Source organism: Staurois parvus, unplaced genomic scaffold, assembly GCF_062004578.1.
Source record: "Staurois parvus isolate SC_StPar_1 unplaced genomic scaffold, SC_StPar_1.0 ptg000362l, whole genome shotgun sequence".
Classification (NCBI taxonomy): domain Eukaryota; kingdom Metazoa; phylum Chordata; class Amphibia; order Anura; family Ranidae; genus Staurois; species Staurois parvus.
This window is the reverse complement of record NW_028318158.1, coordinates 10,929,547-10,944,709: the sequence shown is the minus strand read 5'-3', so window position 1 is coordinate 10,944,709 and position 15,163 is coordinate 10,929,547. Positions and strand designations below refer to the sequence as shown.

General features: G+C 40.9%; 1 protein-coding gene across 1 annotated transcript in view; it reads right to left on the bottom strand.

The window, feature by feature from the left end:
- The window catches only part of XDH (xanthine dehydrogenase), a 101,848-nt gene that overhangs the window by 77,098 nt on the left and 9,587 nt on the right, over positions 1-15,163 (bottom strand). The window contains exons 3-6 of the mRNA XM_089685111.1: positions 14,486-14,582; positions 9,030-9,138; positions 7,717-7,843; positions 5,067-5,128 (exon numbers count right to left, since the gene is read on the bottom strand). Of these exons, the coding sequence (XP_089541237.1) occupies positions 5,067-5,128; positions 7,717-7,843; positions 9,030-9,138; positions 14,486-14,582 (395 nt within the window). The remainder of the gene's footprint in view (positions 1-5,066; positions 5,129-7,716; positions 7,844-9,029; positions 9,139-14,485; positions 14,583-15,163) is intronic.

Below are 15,163 nucleotides of genomic sequence, written 5' to 3'. Positions count from 1 at the left end.
CAAAAGTTTTTTAAAAATAGTGTGGGGATCCCCCCAAAATCCATACCAGACCCTTATCCGAACATGCAGCCCAGCAGGTCAGGAAAGGGGAGGATGAGCAAGCGCCCCCCCGAACCATACCAGGCCACCTGCCCTCAATGGGGGGGTACTTTGGGGTGTAGGGGGCTCCCCCCCAAAGCACCTTGTCCCCATGTTGATGGGGGCAAGGGCCTTTTCCCCACAACCCTGGCCGGTGGTTGTGGGGGTCTGCGAGTAGGGGGCTTATCGGAATATGGAAGCCCCCCAGATCTCGCCCCCCCTGTGTAAATGAGTATGGGGTGCATGGTACCGCTACTCATTCACAAAAAAAAGTGTAGTGTGAAAAAAGACAGGAGACAGTCTTTGACGAGTCCTTTGTTTAAAAAAGAAAAATAAAAGAGGTCCCCCGAAGTAGATCCAACGTCAGTCACTATGCCCCCCGCTATCCAAAAAAAGAAAGAAAAAAGGGTCCGTTCCCGACACTGGCTCCCAGCCATCTGACTGCTCCGCTGGCTTGACAGTTCTTAAATATGTAAGGGGCGAGGCCACCCGGGGACATCACGTGTGTGACTGCGCCCCTTGTGGCGTCATCATCCGGGGCATACTGTGTCAATGATGTCACAAGGAGGTGGGGCCACACACGTGATGTCACTCGGTGGCCTCGCCCCTTACATATTTAAGAACTGTCAAGTGAGCAGAGCGGTTAGACGGCCGGGAGCCAGTGTTGGGAGTGAAAACATTTTTTTTTCTTCTTCTTTTGTCGGGTAGCGGCGGCATCGGGCATCATGACTGATGTTGGATCCACTTCAGGGGACATTCTTATATTTTCTTCTTTTAATAAAGGAATTGTCAAAGACTGTCTCCTGTTTTTTTTCACACTACACTTTTTTTGTGAATGGGTTTCGATACCATGTACCCTATACTCATTCACAAAGGGGGGGCGGGATATGGAGGCCCCCTTGCTAAAGGGGCTTCCAGATCCTGATAAGCCCCCTGCCCGCAGACCCCCACATCCATAGGCCAGGGTAGTGGGGAAGAGGCCCTTGTCCCCATCAACATGGGAACAAGGTGCCCTGGGGGAGATCCCCCCAATGCACCCCCCCATGTTGAGGGCATGTGGCCAAGTATGGTTCAGGAGCATACATATGCTGCAGGGACCGCACTAACCGCACTGACTCATCTTTCAGAAATATCGCATGAGATAGTAAAACAGCCAATTCATCAAAGTAAAATACTGAATGTGAGTTAAATACCACCAAAAAAATGCGATAAATCATTTATTCACTAAAAAACACACATTTGTTATTTATCTCCTGGTGTTTGCTGGCAGTATTTTAGAAATGTATAAAATAATGAGGGGAACTCTGCACCGACCAGGAAGTGAAAAGTATACAATGTATCAGCGTGAAAATATTCTCCTCTGAGCTCAGGGAGAAAAAATAAATTGTAACATTTCATCAGAGAGAGATCTTTTTGTGCATAATAGCACACTAGAATGTTTTCAGAGTTCCACAATATTGCTGTGTGTATTATGGTGCAGTGTTAGCATGCAAAACAAAATTGCGAAAATACATTGCCAAAATTAAGGCAAAATGTAAGCACTAAATATTGCACAACATAAATATTTCATGCATTCGGTATTTATCTCTTAGGGAATTGATCCCTACATCTCTTAATGTAAGAAAGTATGTTGCTTGCTTTAGAAACCGCAGCTCAGCACTGCATGCTATTAACCACATCCATACAGGGCACGTTTACCCACTTTGTGCCCAGGCCAAATTTCAGCTTTCAGCACTGTAACACTTGGAATGACAATTGCGCGGTCATGCAACACTGTACCCATATGAAATTTATTTATTTATTTCACACAAATAGAGCTTTCTTTTGGGGGTATTTAATCACCCCTGGGGGTTTTATTTTTTGCACTATAAACAAAAAAAGAGAAAAAAAATTGAAAGAAATACATTTTTTCTTTGTTTCTATTATAAAATTTTGCAAACAGGTAATTTTTCTGCTTCACTGATGTGCATTGATGAGGCTGCACTGATGGGCACTGATATCCAGAACTGATGGGCACTGATAAGGTGGCTTAGATAGGCAGCGCTGATGAACACTGATAGGAAGCACTGATGAGGTGGCACGAATATGCAGCACTGATGAGAAAAGCACTGATGGTGCTGCACTGATAGGCGGCAACGGATGGGCAGGACTGACTGGCAGCACTGACTGGCGGCACTGACTGATGGCATTGTCTGATAGCACTTTTGGGCACTGACTGGAGGCAGTGCTGGGCACTGCTGGGCGCAACTGATGGGCAGCACTGATGGGTAGCACTGCTGGGGGGCACTGATGGATGGCACTGCTTTGCACTGATGGGTGGCACTGCTGGGGGGAACTGATGAGTGGCACTGCTTGGCGCTGATGGGTGGCACTGATGGGCACCGGTGGGGGGCACTGATGGGCACTGGTGGGTGGCACTGATGGGCACTGATCATCAGTGTCCTGATGATCAATGCCAATTTGATCTGTGACAGCTGTCGGTTATCGGCAGTACTTTCCTCACACTGTGGCAGCGTCAGGAAAGTGCTGCCTATACCGTGATCACTAATAACCTTAGACCATTCAGAATATGAATCATTAATGGTTACACTCTGAATACGGTCTTTTATCCAGTTTTCTATGAATTTACAAATTGAATTTGCTAAGCCTATTGACTTTAGCTTGCACATGTCATGTCTGGGGAACTGTGTCAAATGCTAGTATACTATATCCACAACCACTCCTTTGTCAGAGTATCTTCCCAACTACAGATGTTAAACTAACTGGTTTGCAGTTACTTGGTAAAGACTTTGATCCCTTTTTAAATATAGACACCACATTGGCCTTACCCCAGTCCAGTAGTACTATGACTACCAGTCATTAAAGAGTCACTAAAACTTAGAAACAATGGTTTTAAAATAACAGCTCGGTTTTTGAGGAATTTTGGGTGTAAGCCATCTGGTCCAGGTGCTTCATTCACCTTATTTTGGAATGCTTTGTTCATGTATTTTGTGCAACGAAAACATCAGTATTCAGTAGACATATATTCTGCAACCAGTAGATGGCAGTGTTTATAAGTTTATAGCTCCATCTATAATAAGCTCTATGTCTTTTCTCTGAATAAAGTTTCCTGTATCCTTGTTGCAGTGAAGCAGAAAAGCACATGTGGACTGTGCACTGTCTGCTCTGTAGGGCTATATACAGAATTTGTAACACCTTATATTGTGTAAGTGTTTCTGGACCATAACAGTTTTGAGCCATTTGGGTTCTTGTCAATACTGTCACCATTATGGGGAGTTCCCTAATTTTCCTTTGCATACACCGAGCTAAAGAAGGTATTTAATAAATTTGCCTTCTCTCTGTCTTCAATCACTAACTCTAAATTATCTTGTAAAGGACCAACATGCTCAGATCTGACCTTTTTACTTTTAGTACACTGGAAGAATTTTGGGGGGTTTGCCCTACTCTCTTTTGCAACCTGTCATTCTTTCTGAATTTCTGCAGTCTTAAATTCCTTTTTACATATTAAGTTACATTCTCTGTAGCCCTCAAAGTATAATAGCTTACTTTCATTTTTATATTTTTTTATTTTTTATGGGTTTTTTCAACTTGGGCATGAGCCACATAGGTTTTATTTAATTTAATTTAATTAAAAAAATAAAAAACGCAGAGGTGATCAAATACCACTGAAAAGAATGCTCTATTTGGGGGAAAAAAGGACATAAATTTCATTTATGTACAGCGTTGCATGACCACGCAATTGTCAGTTAAAGTAACGGAGCGCCGTATCGCAAAAAATGGCCTGGTCAGGAAAGGGGGTAAATCCTCTGGAAGGCGTGTGGTTAAAAATACATTCCTTATGCTTGACTAGATAAAGTTATCCACCCAAGAAAAGAAAAAAATAATTATCTGATATACCCACAGGATTTTGTATAAAACCAGGTTGGCCAAAAAAGGCAAAAACAAACTGAATGTTCTAGACTAAAAGACAACAATTTATCAAAATAAAACTATGGAAGTAAAAATAAATAAATAAATAAGTAAAAAAGGAGCAGACAAAACATTTATACAAAAAGGGAAAAAAAGAGGAAAAAGAATTGTCTCCATCATGCAGCCATACTTGTACATATTTTTTTTGAGTGAACAAGGCCTTGAACACTAAGGAGAAAGAAAAAAAGAGCAATGGGATCCATATATTTAATAATTTTCCAGTGACAACAGACATTAAAGATCACAAATGCCTTCTAATTTCACCACCCATTCCGCCATTGATGGTATCACAGTAGACTTCCAATGTCAAGGAATTACAGTTCTTGCTGTCGAAAGGAAATATATTTTTTAACTGATTTAATAGAACCCATAATGATAGAGAGTAATATTACTTTGGGCGTACTATTAACTTTGATCCTTGTTAACCTGTAGTATAAATTAACGATTTTAGCCCAAATGTTTTTATGGGAGGACATTTCCACCAAATATGTATCACATTCCCCTTGACTTTATGGCAATGCCAACAGGTATCAGGGACAGTGGGACAGATATGATTCAGAGTTTCTGGACATTTATACCATCTGGCAATCAACTTACAATTCTGCTCTTGTGCTTTATTGGCTAAAAACAGTCTGTGAGTTAAAATGAAACCTTTATTTCATTCTTCTGGGATAAAGTTAATACTAAGCTCTTTTTCCCAGGTAACCATATATGATGAAAAATAGGCATATGACTGAGATTGTAAGATTGAATAAATGATAGATTTTATGTGAGTAGGTGGAGTATCTTGAAAAAAAGGGCTTTTAGTGGGGTAGGTTGTGTCCATGCCAGTTTGAAAAAGGAAAGCAGAGGGACTGGCAGGGTCACCAGGTATTTCACACAGAGGAAGCAATACAAAGAGAACACAATACTTTGTTATACAAGTACATGGTACTGCAGGCACATATCAGGAACATGAAATATTGGGTTAACATACACTATATTCCAGGGAGTATAACCTAACCAAAGATAAAACTCACTTTGGCAAAAGTCTTGAAGCCCTGAAGAATAGGACGATATCCAGTACAGCGACAGAGATTCCCTGTTTGAGTGACAGTAATTTGAATATCAGATTTGACTACTTGTAGTCACTACAGATAAATTAATCAGCAAATACGGCCATTTCTATTAATGTCCCATTAATTATGAGCTTTGTACAAATATTAAGTTCTTTATTTTACATTTTGCACACATTTATAACCTGGAAAGAATTCACAAACAAAACAAATTCCTCCATCCACACTATACAGTGCAGATGGAAGAATCCCCTTGCTGAGCTTATATGGCATCTGAAATCTGTGCATTCGGGCTGGTCTTAGGCTGGGCAAACATGGATCAGCAAGGACTGGCCAAATTTCAATCTGTGTGTGGCCCTCCTTGTTTGATAGAAGTCAATTGTTGTTATTTGAATATGTTGTCCTAAAGTCTCTCTATTGGTACTGTAGTGATGTCTGAAATATTTACATTCCCTGGAGAAAACGCTACCAAATCTGAAAGCCTAGGCACTTGGTCATGTGACATCTCACAAAGGGGAGGATGGACTGACCTACCCTTTTAACAAAGAAATCACATGAGCAGGTTCCCTTAGACTTTAGACACAGAGGGGTTAATTTGCTGTAGCACTACCCCTTTAGGAGTTGTGCGAAGATTTGGGCCCCCCTATAGTCCTGCACAGCCAGGCAAGACACATTTTTTACAGACTTGCATTTTGGAAACAGTAAACAGTCCTAGAGCTTGTTTTTTGGGAGGTGGGGGGGATTTTATTAGGAGTATTTGAACTTGGATGGGGTAATGGGTGTATGGGATGCCCAAGGGAACTGCAACTGAGGACAACTCCTTAGCAACTATGTACAAGTCTCTATACAGCAGAAACAGTGTTTACTCTTGTAGGGCTCTCCAGCCTCTCCTGACGTACCACCCAAGATAAATCCTATCCTCCTCATCCAGCTGTACTGGGTGAATCCCTGGATGGGCAAGGAGACCCAGAATCTGTCTCTGCAAATCAACAGTCCCAGATGGGGGCTAGCTAGTTTTCCCACCCGAATGCCCTTTCCCCTTATCCAGCCCAGGGGTTGTAGGGCTACTCACCCTTCCTCTCCTCTAAGCTTGTTGGGTTGGTAGCTGCCTTCAGGCCTTCTGCTGGGCTGTCCCCTTCCCTGCTGCACAAGTGGTCCTCTGTCAGGGGACTGCTGAGGTTGAGAGATCCTCTTCTCAGCTTCAGCCTGGAGGTAGGCTCCTTTGCACTGGGCCCCCTCCCAGGCTCCTGAATCCCAGCCTCTCACTTCATCTTCCACCCGAACTCTCCTGCTGCTGAGCAGACTCAGTCATACTTAAGGGCTGTCATGATCCCATGCCAAGCCTCCTGCCTGGGGATTGGTCAGGATAACTTAGGTATGCAGATCAGCCCATCCTCACCCCTGCGCACTGCCTTCCAGAAACCTTTCAAGTCTCTAGAGCAGGGAACAGGGAATCTGGTATCAGGGAACTGATCTGCAGAGCCCTCAGCCCTGACCTAAAATGACCTGGCTAACTCACACCCAGGCTGACTCATGCCCAGGCTGCTATCCAGCCTTTCTCTTTAAAAAAAATAGCTAGTTCCCCCTGACTATCTAGAGGGGTGTTACATTACTAAAGCTGTAAAGTGCAAAATCAGGCTCACTTCTGCATTAAAATCAATCAGCTTCCAGGTTTTATTGTCAAAGACTAATTGAAGAATCTGAGGTTAGAACTGATTGGTTTCTATGCAGAAGTGAGCCTGATTTTGCATTCTCCAGCTTTAGTAAATAAACCTAATTCAGTCCAGGAGGGAACCTGGGGCAGCATTTTCTCCAGGAATAGTATTCCAGCCCTTCACACAGTGGCTATAGAAAAGAATCATCCCCTTTAAAATAATCACATTTTGTTGATTTGCAGCCTGAATTGAAGACAGTTGTCAATGGGAAAAAGGTTTACCTTACAACGTGGCAATAACCCAAAGCACACAACAAAAATGACCACACAGTGGTTGAAAAGGAAAAAGGTGAATGTCCTCGCATGGCCTAGTCAGAGCCCAGACTGAAACCCCATTGGAAATCTGTGAATGACTTGAAGACTTCAGTCCACAAATGGTCACCACCAAATGTAACTGAACTTGAGCAGTTCTGCAAAGAAGAGTGAGCAAATATTGTCTAGATGTGCAAAGTTAGTAGAGACATATCCTGACAGACTAAAGGCTGTAATTAAAACAAAAGGTGATTCAGCAAAATACTGATACAAGGGGGGTGAGTGATCCTTTTTCCAACTCAATGATTGTGTTTTTGATTTTTTTTTTCTGTCATGTTGGTGTTCTATCTTTCATTTGGATGTTATAAGTTGCACTGAGTAAATACAGCTGGAAAAAAACAAAAACTGTGTCTGTCTTCATTTCAGGCTGCAAAGCAACAAAAAGTTGTTACTTTTAAGGTGGGTGATTTTTTCTATACGCACGGTATATTCTTACTTAAGAGACTCTGAAAATAACTGGAGTTTAGGTACACCTTATAAGAGTTAACTAAGGTTTATCATGTTCTCAGTAAATAATATTTGCAGATTAAACACATAACTATCATCGTGACAGAAGATCCGGGACTGTATATCCAACTATAATTCTACCTTGGAAAGCATCTTCAATTTCTTCCATGCTCGGCTGGGGATTATTGCGCAGTAAGGCGTACATTGACATGACAATTCCTGGAGTGCAGAATCCACACTGTGAACCATGACTCTTCGCTATTCTCTCCTACAAGTGCCGACACAAATAGATGGAGAATTTTAGCCACAGGACTTAGAGTCTTACTTTAGATAGTGAAAAACCGGATCCACTGTCAAATAGTAATACATTAGAAGTGTTAGTGCATAACATTCGGATCCTTATAATAATGTTATGGTTGTATAATTTTTTTAGAGCTAAAGGTTCATCTTATCATTTAGTTCTGCTTGGACAATATTCATATTCTTCAAAAATAATCCATACACATCCACTACTTAATGGCCCTGTAATCTATTTTCCATTAAATCATTTTTTACTGTGGTTTTTTTTATGTCTTTCATGAGCTCCAGAACACTTCCTTTTCCCTCTTACTTCAGTTTGTTTGGAACAATCAGTGCACATTTGTTGGGCAATAGTTCATACTCCATAGTCTAGCTCGGTAATGAGTAAGAAAGGGTGGCTACCTTCCTAGATACAGTGGGACCATGGAGAAGAAATGTGAACCTCCTCTAACAGGAAGTTGGATTAAAGCAGAAAAAATAGAGATCTGAGATTTGGAGGAGACTGAGAGCCATAGAAGGCACTTTTTGGAGTTTAGAAAACATACTTAAATAACATTTCTTTTTTTAAAACAGAATCTAGTGTTACAAGGCAAACCAGGTAGTGCCACTCCAAGACTCTGGTCTGCTCCACTTCCATGCCAAGTGCTGGTCCCAGAAAGGTGCACGTCCCACTCCACACAAATGCTGCAGTTCAAAAAGGCAGCACACTGATAATATCAACCATTCAGTATATTGAAAGACACCACCTTCTGCACAGTCCCCACCTTTGGCCATGCCCCTCAGAGGGAATGGCCAATGTTAAACTGAATGTGTAGCAGCAGAGCAGAGGATCCCCACAGAACACTATCTGGATTTCTGGGTGTGCATGTTTGTTTTTTTTGTTGCAGAATTTAGCTATAGGAGGTCAGAGGAAAAAAAAATAGTTGGGGCAGGGAAAAAGAAAAGGAAGGAGCAGTGACGTTCCTGGTTAGGTATGGGTAATGGTCAGGGGTCCACAAACTTCTGTCAATATAGCAAATCCTACAGCAGTTTAAAGCTCACAGGTGGATACAAATATAAAGCTTTAAGAAAGTGAATACAATTGTTTTGGCTTATATGCTGTCTTTGCATGCATTGATTTATTGTGTTCTCACAGACTACAAATTGTGACTTACCTGGATGGGATGAAGTCTTGTCTTGGTACTTCCAATTCCTTCCACTGTAGTGATGGAGGTATGGTGCAGAGCACAGACAGGAGCTAAGCAGGCATTAACTGAGTAGTGTCTGAACATCGGTGTATAGGAAATCATATCATAGTTACATAGTTGGTAAGGTTGAATATTGACACTACTGTGTGTGTCTGGTCACTGCTATTTTCCATATCCCTGTATTTTACATTCACTAAAAAACACATTGAAAAGGTTTTTTTTTTAATTTATATACACTCCCACCTGAGACCACCAACTGTGGAAGGGAGTTCCACATTCTTACTGCTCCAACAATAAAAGAAATCCTGTAGGCAGTTTCAGAATAATCCACCTCTCTTCCAACTTTATTGTGTGCCCCCCTTGTCTTCTTTAGAGAGCTTGGGTTAAAGTTTCCTCCCAATGCTGGAGTCACCATTTAAAGATTTGTGTATTGCATCATATCCCCTTTTAAATCTCTCTTTTCCAGAGAGAATAAGTTTAAGGTATGTAGTCGGTCCTCATAACAGGGGAACTTGAGAAAGTACAGAGAAGGGCAACTAAACTGATAAGAGGCATGGAGGAGCTCAGCTATGAGGAAAGATTAGAGGAACTGAATTTATTCTCTCTTGAGAAGAGGAGAATAAGGTGGGATATGATCAACATGTATAAATACATCAGTGGTTCATGTAGTGAACTCGGTGTAGATCTATTCACCCTGAGGTCAACACAAAGGACAAGGGGGGACTCTTTACATCTGGAGGAAAATATACACAGAATATAACTGGATACTAACATTTATAGGTAAAGTTGATCCACAAAATATCCGATTGCCTCTCGTGGGATCAGGAAGGAATTTTTTTTTCCAGCAGGAGCAAATTGGATCATGCTTTGCTGGGGGGGGGGGGTTGCCTTCCTCTGGATCAACTGTGGGTGTAGGATTATAACTTTTTTTTTCCTATGGTTGAACTGTTTTTTTCAGCCAGACTAACCATGTAACCATATAACTGAGGCCCTCTAGCGCCCTTATTAGCTTCGTTGCTCTTCTATGGACTCTAGTTCAAGCATATTCTTTGGTGACCAAAACTAGACACCAAGATGTGGCCAAACCAGAGTTTTGTAAAGCAGCAGAATTATAGTTATCTCTTGAGTAAATACCCTTTTTAATGCATGCTAATAGTCTGCTAGCTTTGCGTCTTGCAACTTGGCATTGCATGCTTTTGCCAAGTCTGTTATCTACTAGAACCCCCACATCCTTTTCCATCCTCAATTCCCCCAAAGGTTCTTCCCCTAGCAAGTAACTTGCATTTGTAATGTTAGTTGCCAAGCGCATTACCTTAGATTTTGCAATATCAAATTCCATCTGCCATTTAGCTACCCAGACCTTTAGTTTACCTAATCATGTACAGTTGTACAGCTACTATTTCCTGTTGTGAAGTTATTGCCCTGCTTAGCTTTGTATCAGCAGCAAATACCAAGATTAATATAATTATTCTAACCTCTATATTATTTATGAGCAAGTTAAACAGAATTTATCCCAGGAGAGAGCCTTGGGGCACCCTGCTCACAGCTCTACACCATTCAGGGAATATGCCATTAATCACTACTCTTTGGATGCACTCCTGCAACTAGTTTTCTAGCCAGGTACTTATGATATCATCATTGCCAACAGACCTTAGTTTGTAAATTACGCATTTCTGAGGTACTGTATCAAATGCCTTAGCAAACTTTAAATACACTACACTAGATACAATACTTCCTGTATCTTAATTACAGCTTACATCATAGCATGTTAAAAGGTTGGTCTGGCAAGGAAGGATGATTCTTCATAAGGATGATTCTTCATAGATCCATGTTGGCTACTACTAATGATACTATTTTCAACAGCAAATTGGATATGGTCCCTTATCATTCCTTCCAAATATTTACATACTATTGATATTAGGCTGACTGAACTATAGTTTCAAGGTATATATCTATATATATGCCAATCTGCTGGAACCATTCCAGTCTATAGGGTGTCCTTGAAAATGAGGTATAATGGTCTGATTCAAGGACTCTCGGGTGTAAGCCATTCAGTTATCTATTCATATTAATTTTTTCTAGTCTTTTTAACACTGGATTTTGCCAGCCACAAGGGTACATTTAAAATAATGTTCCTAAATTAATGTCTTGTTTATTACATTCCTACTTTTCATTTGTTTAAACTGAGCAGAAGAATGCATTTAATATTGCCTTCTAATCACTTATGAACAACTTCCCCCTGATCACCTTTTAGTATGTTTCAGTGTGTTTTGACCTCGCCTTCTTAATATTAGTATATTTGAAACAAATTGTTGCTCTCCTTAGTGATTTATCTCATGTAATCTATATTAGCTGCCCTAATTGCGCTTTTGCATTTCTTATTGCATTCTTAGCTTTGGAATGCTGATGATGACCCTTTGGGCTTATATTATAAAAGAACTGTTTTAATTAATATGCCTTTTTCTGTGAGTATTTAGCTACCCAGATTTAACTTTTGTTCTTATATATAACATCATGCAATGGTAATCATCCCAGCTGCCTTTTTACACAGACACATTAAATCGCTGAAAAAAATATGTTTGCAGCCACTCTGGTTAAAGTAGATGTAAGCCCTAAATTGAGAGCATTTAGTTTTCAAAAGTGTGTAAAAAATGTACCTTTTTCCATAAAATACCATTTTCACCTTTTTTCGTCCTTTGTTGCATTTCAGAGCTGTTGATCTCTTTCATCCTCTTCCCATCTACTGCTTCAGCTTCAGCTGCATTTCATTGCCCTGGACCAGCTTCCTATTAGCAACAATGGAGGACCATGTCTGCTCAACGAGTTTTGGTAGAACCGCTTGCAGTCTTCACCAAGGGAGCATGTGACATTGTGATTTTAGTGATTGGGTTTAGGTCTATGTAGCGCCCTACTACTAGTTAGGCTGCTAGACTAAATTTAGTTTTTGGCTTCACTGCAGTCAGCGGAGCAGCAACTGATTGTTTTTGTGAGGTCAGAATTTCCTAGGCGTTTGATTTCTTTCACCTGCTTCTGGCAGAAGCTTCCAAAATATAAGGCAGGAAGAGTTAAATGACTAGTATGATTATTTATCATGCCCCATTCAATCCCTGGAAGGAGGCATCCAGAAGGTGGCTGGGGAGGTGATATACAGTTGTGTTCAAAATAATAGCAGTGTGTTTAAAAAAGTGAATAAAGCTCAAAATCCTTCTAATAGCTTTTATTTCCATACACACAAATGCATTAGGAACACTACACATTCTATTCCAAATGAAAACATGAAGAAAAATATATCACATTTGTGTTGTTCCTCTAAAAAAATTGAAGAAAAGTGAATATTAGACTGTTCAAAAAAAATAGCAGTGTTTGTATTCTTCTTTACAAACTCAAACATTCACTATATAAACTGAAAAATGTTTGAAGATTTTGCTTTCCTTTGAATCACTTAATTAATATTTAGTTGTATAAGCACTGTTTATGAGAACTGCTGTACATCTGTGTTGCATGGAGTCAACCAACTTCTGGCACCTGTGAACAGGTATTCCAGCCCAGGATGATTGGACTACATTCCACAGTTCTTCTCTATTTCTTGGTTTTGCCTCAGAAACTGCAATTTTGATGTCACCCCACAAGTTTTCTATTGGATTAAGATCCGGGGATTGGGCTGGCCACTCCATAACGTCAATCTTGTTGGTCTGGAACCAAGATGTTGCACATTTACTGGTGTGTTTGGGGTCGTCTTGTTGGAACACCCATTTCAAGGGCATTTCCTCTTCAGCATAAGGCAGCATGACCTCTTCAAGTATTCTGATGTATTCAAACTGATCCATGATCCTTGGTATGCGATAAATAGGCCCAACACCGTAGTATGAGAAACATCCCCATATCATGATGCTTGCGCAACCATGCTTCACTGTCTTCACAGTGTACTGTGGCTTGAATTCAGTGTTTGGGGGTCGTCTGACAAACTGTCTCCGGCCCCTAGACCCAAAAAGAACAATCTTACTTTCATCAGTCCACAAAATGTTGCGCCATTTCTCTTTAGGCCAGTCAATGTGCTCTTTGGCAAATTGTAACCTCTTCAGCACATGTGTTCTTTTTCAACAGTGGGACTTTGCGGGGGCTTCTTGCAGATAGCTTGGCTTCACATAGGCGTCTTCTAACTGTAACAGTACTCACAGGTAACTTTACACCTTCTTTGATCTTCCTGGAGCTGATTGTTGGCTGAGTCCTTGCCATTTCGGCTATTCTTCTATCCATTCGAATGGTAGTTTTTCACTTTCTTCCACGTCTTTCAGGTTTTGGTTGCCATTTTAAAGCATTTGTGATCATTTTAGCTGAGCAGCCTATCATTTTTTGCACTTCTTTATGTTTTCCCCTCTCCAACTTTTTAATCAAGGTACGCTGTTCTTCTGAACAATGTCTGGAACGACCCATTTTCCTCAGAATCTCAGAGAGAAATGCACTGTAACCAGCATGTATACCATTTGCTGCCTTCCTTCCTTAAATAAGGGCAATAATTGCCACCTGTTTTTCAAAGAATGAATGACCTCACTAATAGAACTCCACACTGCTATTATTTTGAACATGCCCCTTTCAATTGCTGATTCAATTACACAGAATCAGCAGCATGCATGTCATGACTGTTGGGTCTGTTGGATTTATATTACTCTACTACAACTGCTAGTAAATTATTTGCCATGTAGAAATATTATTTCTACCAAAAACAGTGATTGATCAGGTTAGTGATGTCTGACTGCTATTATTTTGAACACAACTGTATATTTGGGAGGCCTTTTGTTTAATCTCCAGTGAGAGTTCTCTTGGGGCCACTACCCCTTGTAGATAGCTAATAAGACAAGAAATTGCAGTCTGGGCCTCAGCAGGAGCTGGGCTGAGTGCCCAGGGAAGATTGCTAAAGGTTTTTTTACTGGAGGCATCATCCTGAAGTTTTGGTCTGGAGAAGAATCTTTTGTCTTCCTCAATGAACCTACCTGTGGATGCTGGGTGAAAGACAGTTCTTGGGGCACTGTGAGTAAAGACCTTGCTGTAGACTCTTGGGTGTGCAAATGCTAAAAGGGAATTAAGTGTCAAAAAGATACTGTGTGGGCTGGGACTGCTCTTATAGAGTCCTAAATATACTGGAAATTCCCTGCTACCTCCAGGAAAGGCTGCTTAGAGAAAATTAGTGAGAAGTTGTCCTCATCTTAGCTCTGCTATTGTTTGGAATATCCTGATATCCCATTGCCTGAGCCTGTATTGTCGGTGTGTGTGAAACTGTGTATTGTGGATGGCAGGCTCCATACTACTGTGGGAGAACCTGGCTCATTCTCAGCGCCCCCTCCGGGGCTGAGCATTAGATCTACTTTAACATATTGACAGCATGGGACAGTTTTCACACCTTTAACTTTTCAATAAAAGGATACAGGATTCTCTGCTGGGATGGGCAGAATCTGGACACCATGACAGTGCATGCTCCACAGCCTCCTTCCCCGCAGCCAAGTTTGGTTCCTGGTAACCCCACTGGATGTCAGATGGTTAAGAAAAAGACACAATCACAGATGTCGTACAATAGTTACTCAATCGTTAAATCTATTGCACTATACAAGAACTAAAAATCCCTGTTTTAATGCAAACATTTGCTAGAAACATGTAAGAGTGTATTGCAGTGTGCAGAGGGTTCATTTAGGTCCAAAGCATACTTTTCATGGTCGGGTGTTGCTTACACCTGATGCACAATGCTCTTGCTGTTTATGACTCGGTGCTCTAAAGTCTGGTCTTCGGCAACATGGCAGCTTGTCAGTATGAATTGTCTGCCATGGTGATCAAACTGATAGTTATACATAGTGTGATGTCGGTCACCAGCTGTAGCCTTTCAGAAAGTCTAGATGGCGTAGCACGTGAGGAGAGCAGTGATATTGGAATATGGATGTGACATGCCTTGTTTTATCTGCTGAAATGTAAGTATTTTTTTACCATTTTCAATAAAAAATCGTGAGATTGATCTGCACTATCAGTGGGTTTTTTTTGCTTCCCACATAATATTTTGCCATTGGGAAATGGTCTGCGAGGAAAGAGGAAGACTGGAGAGGAGTTACATTTGT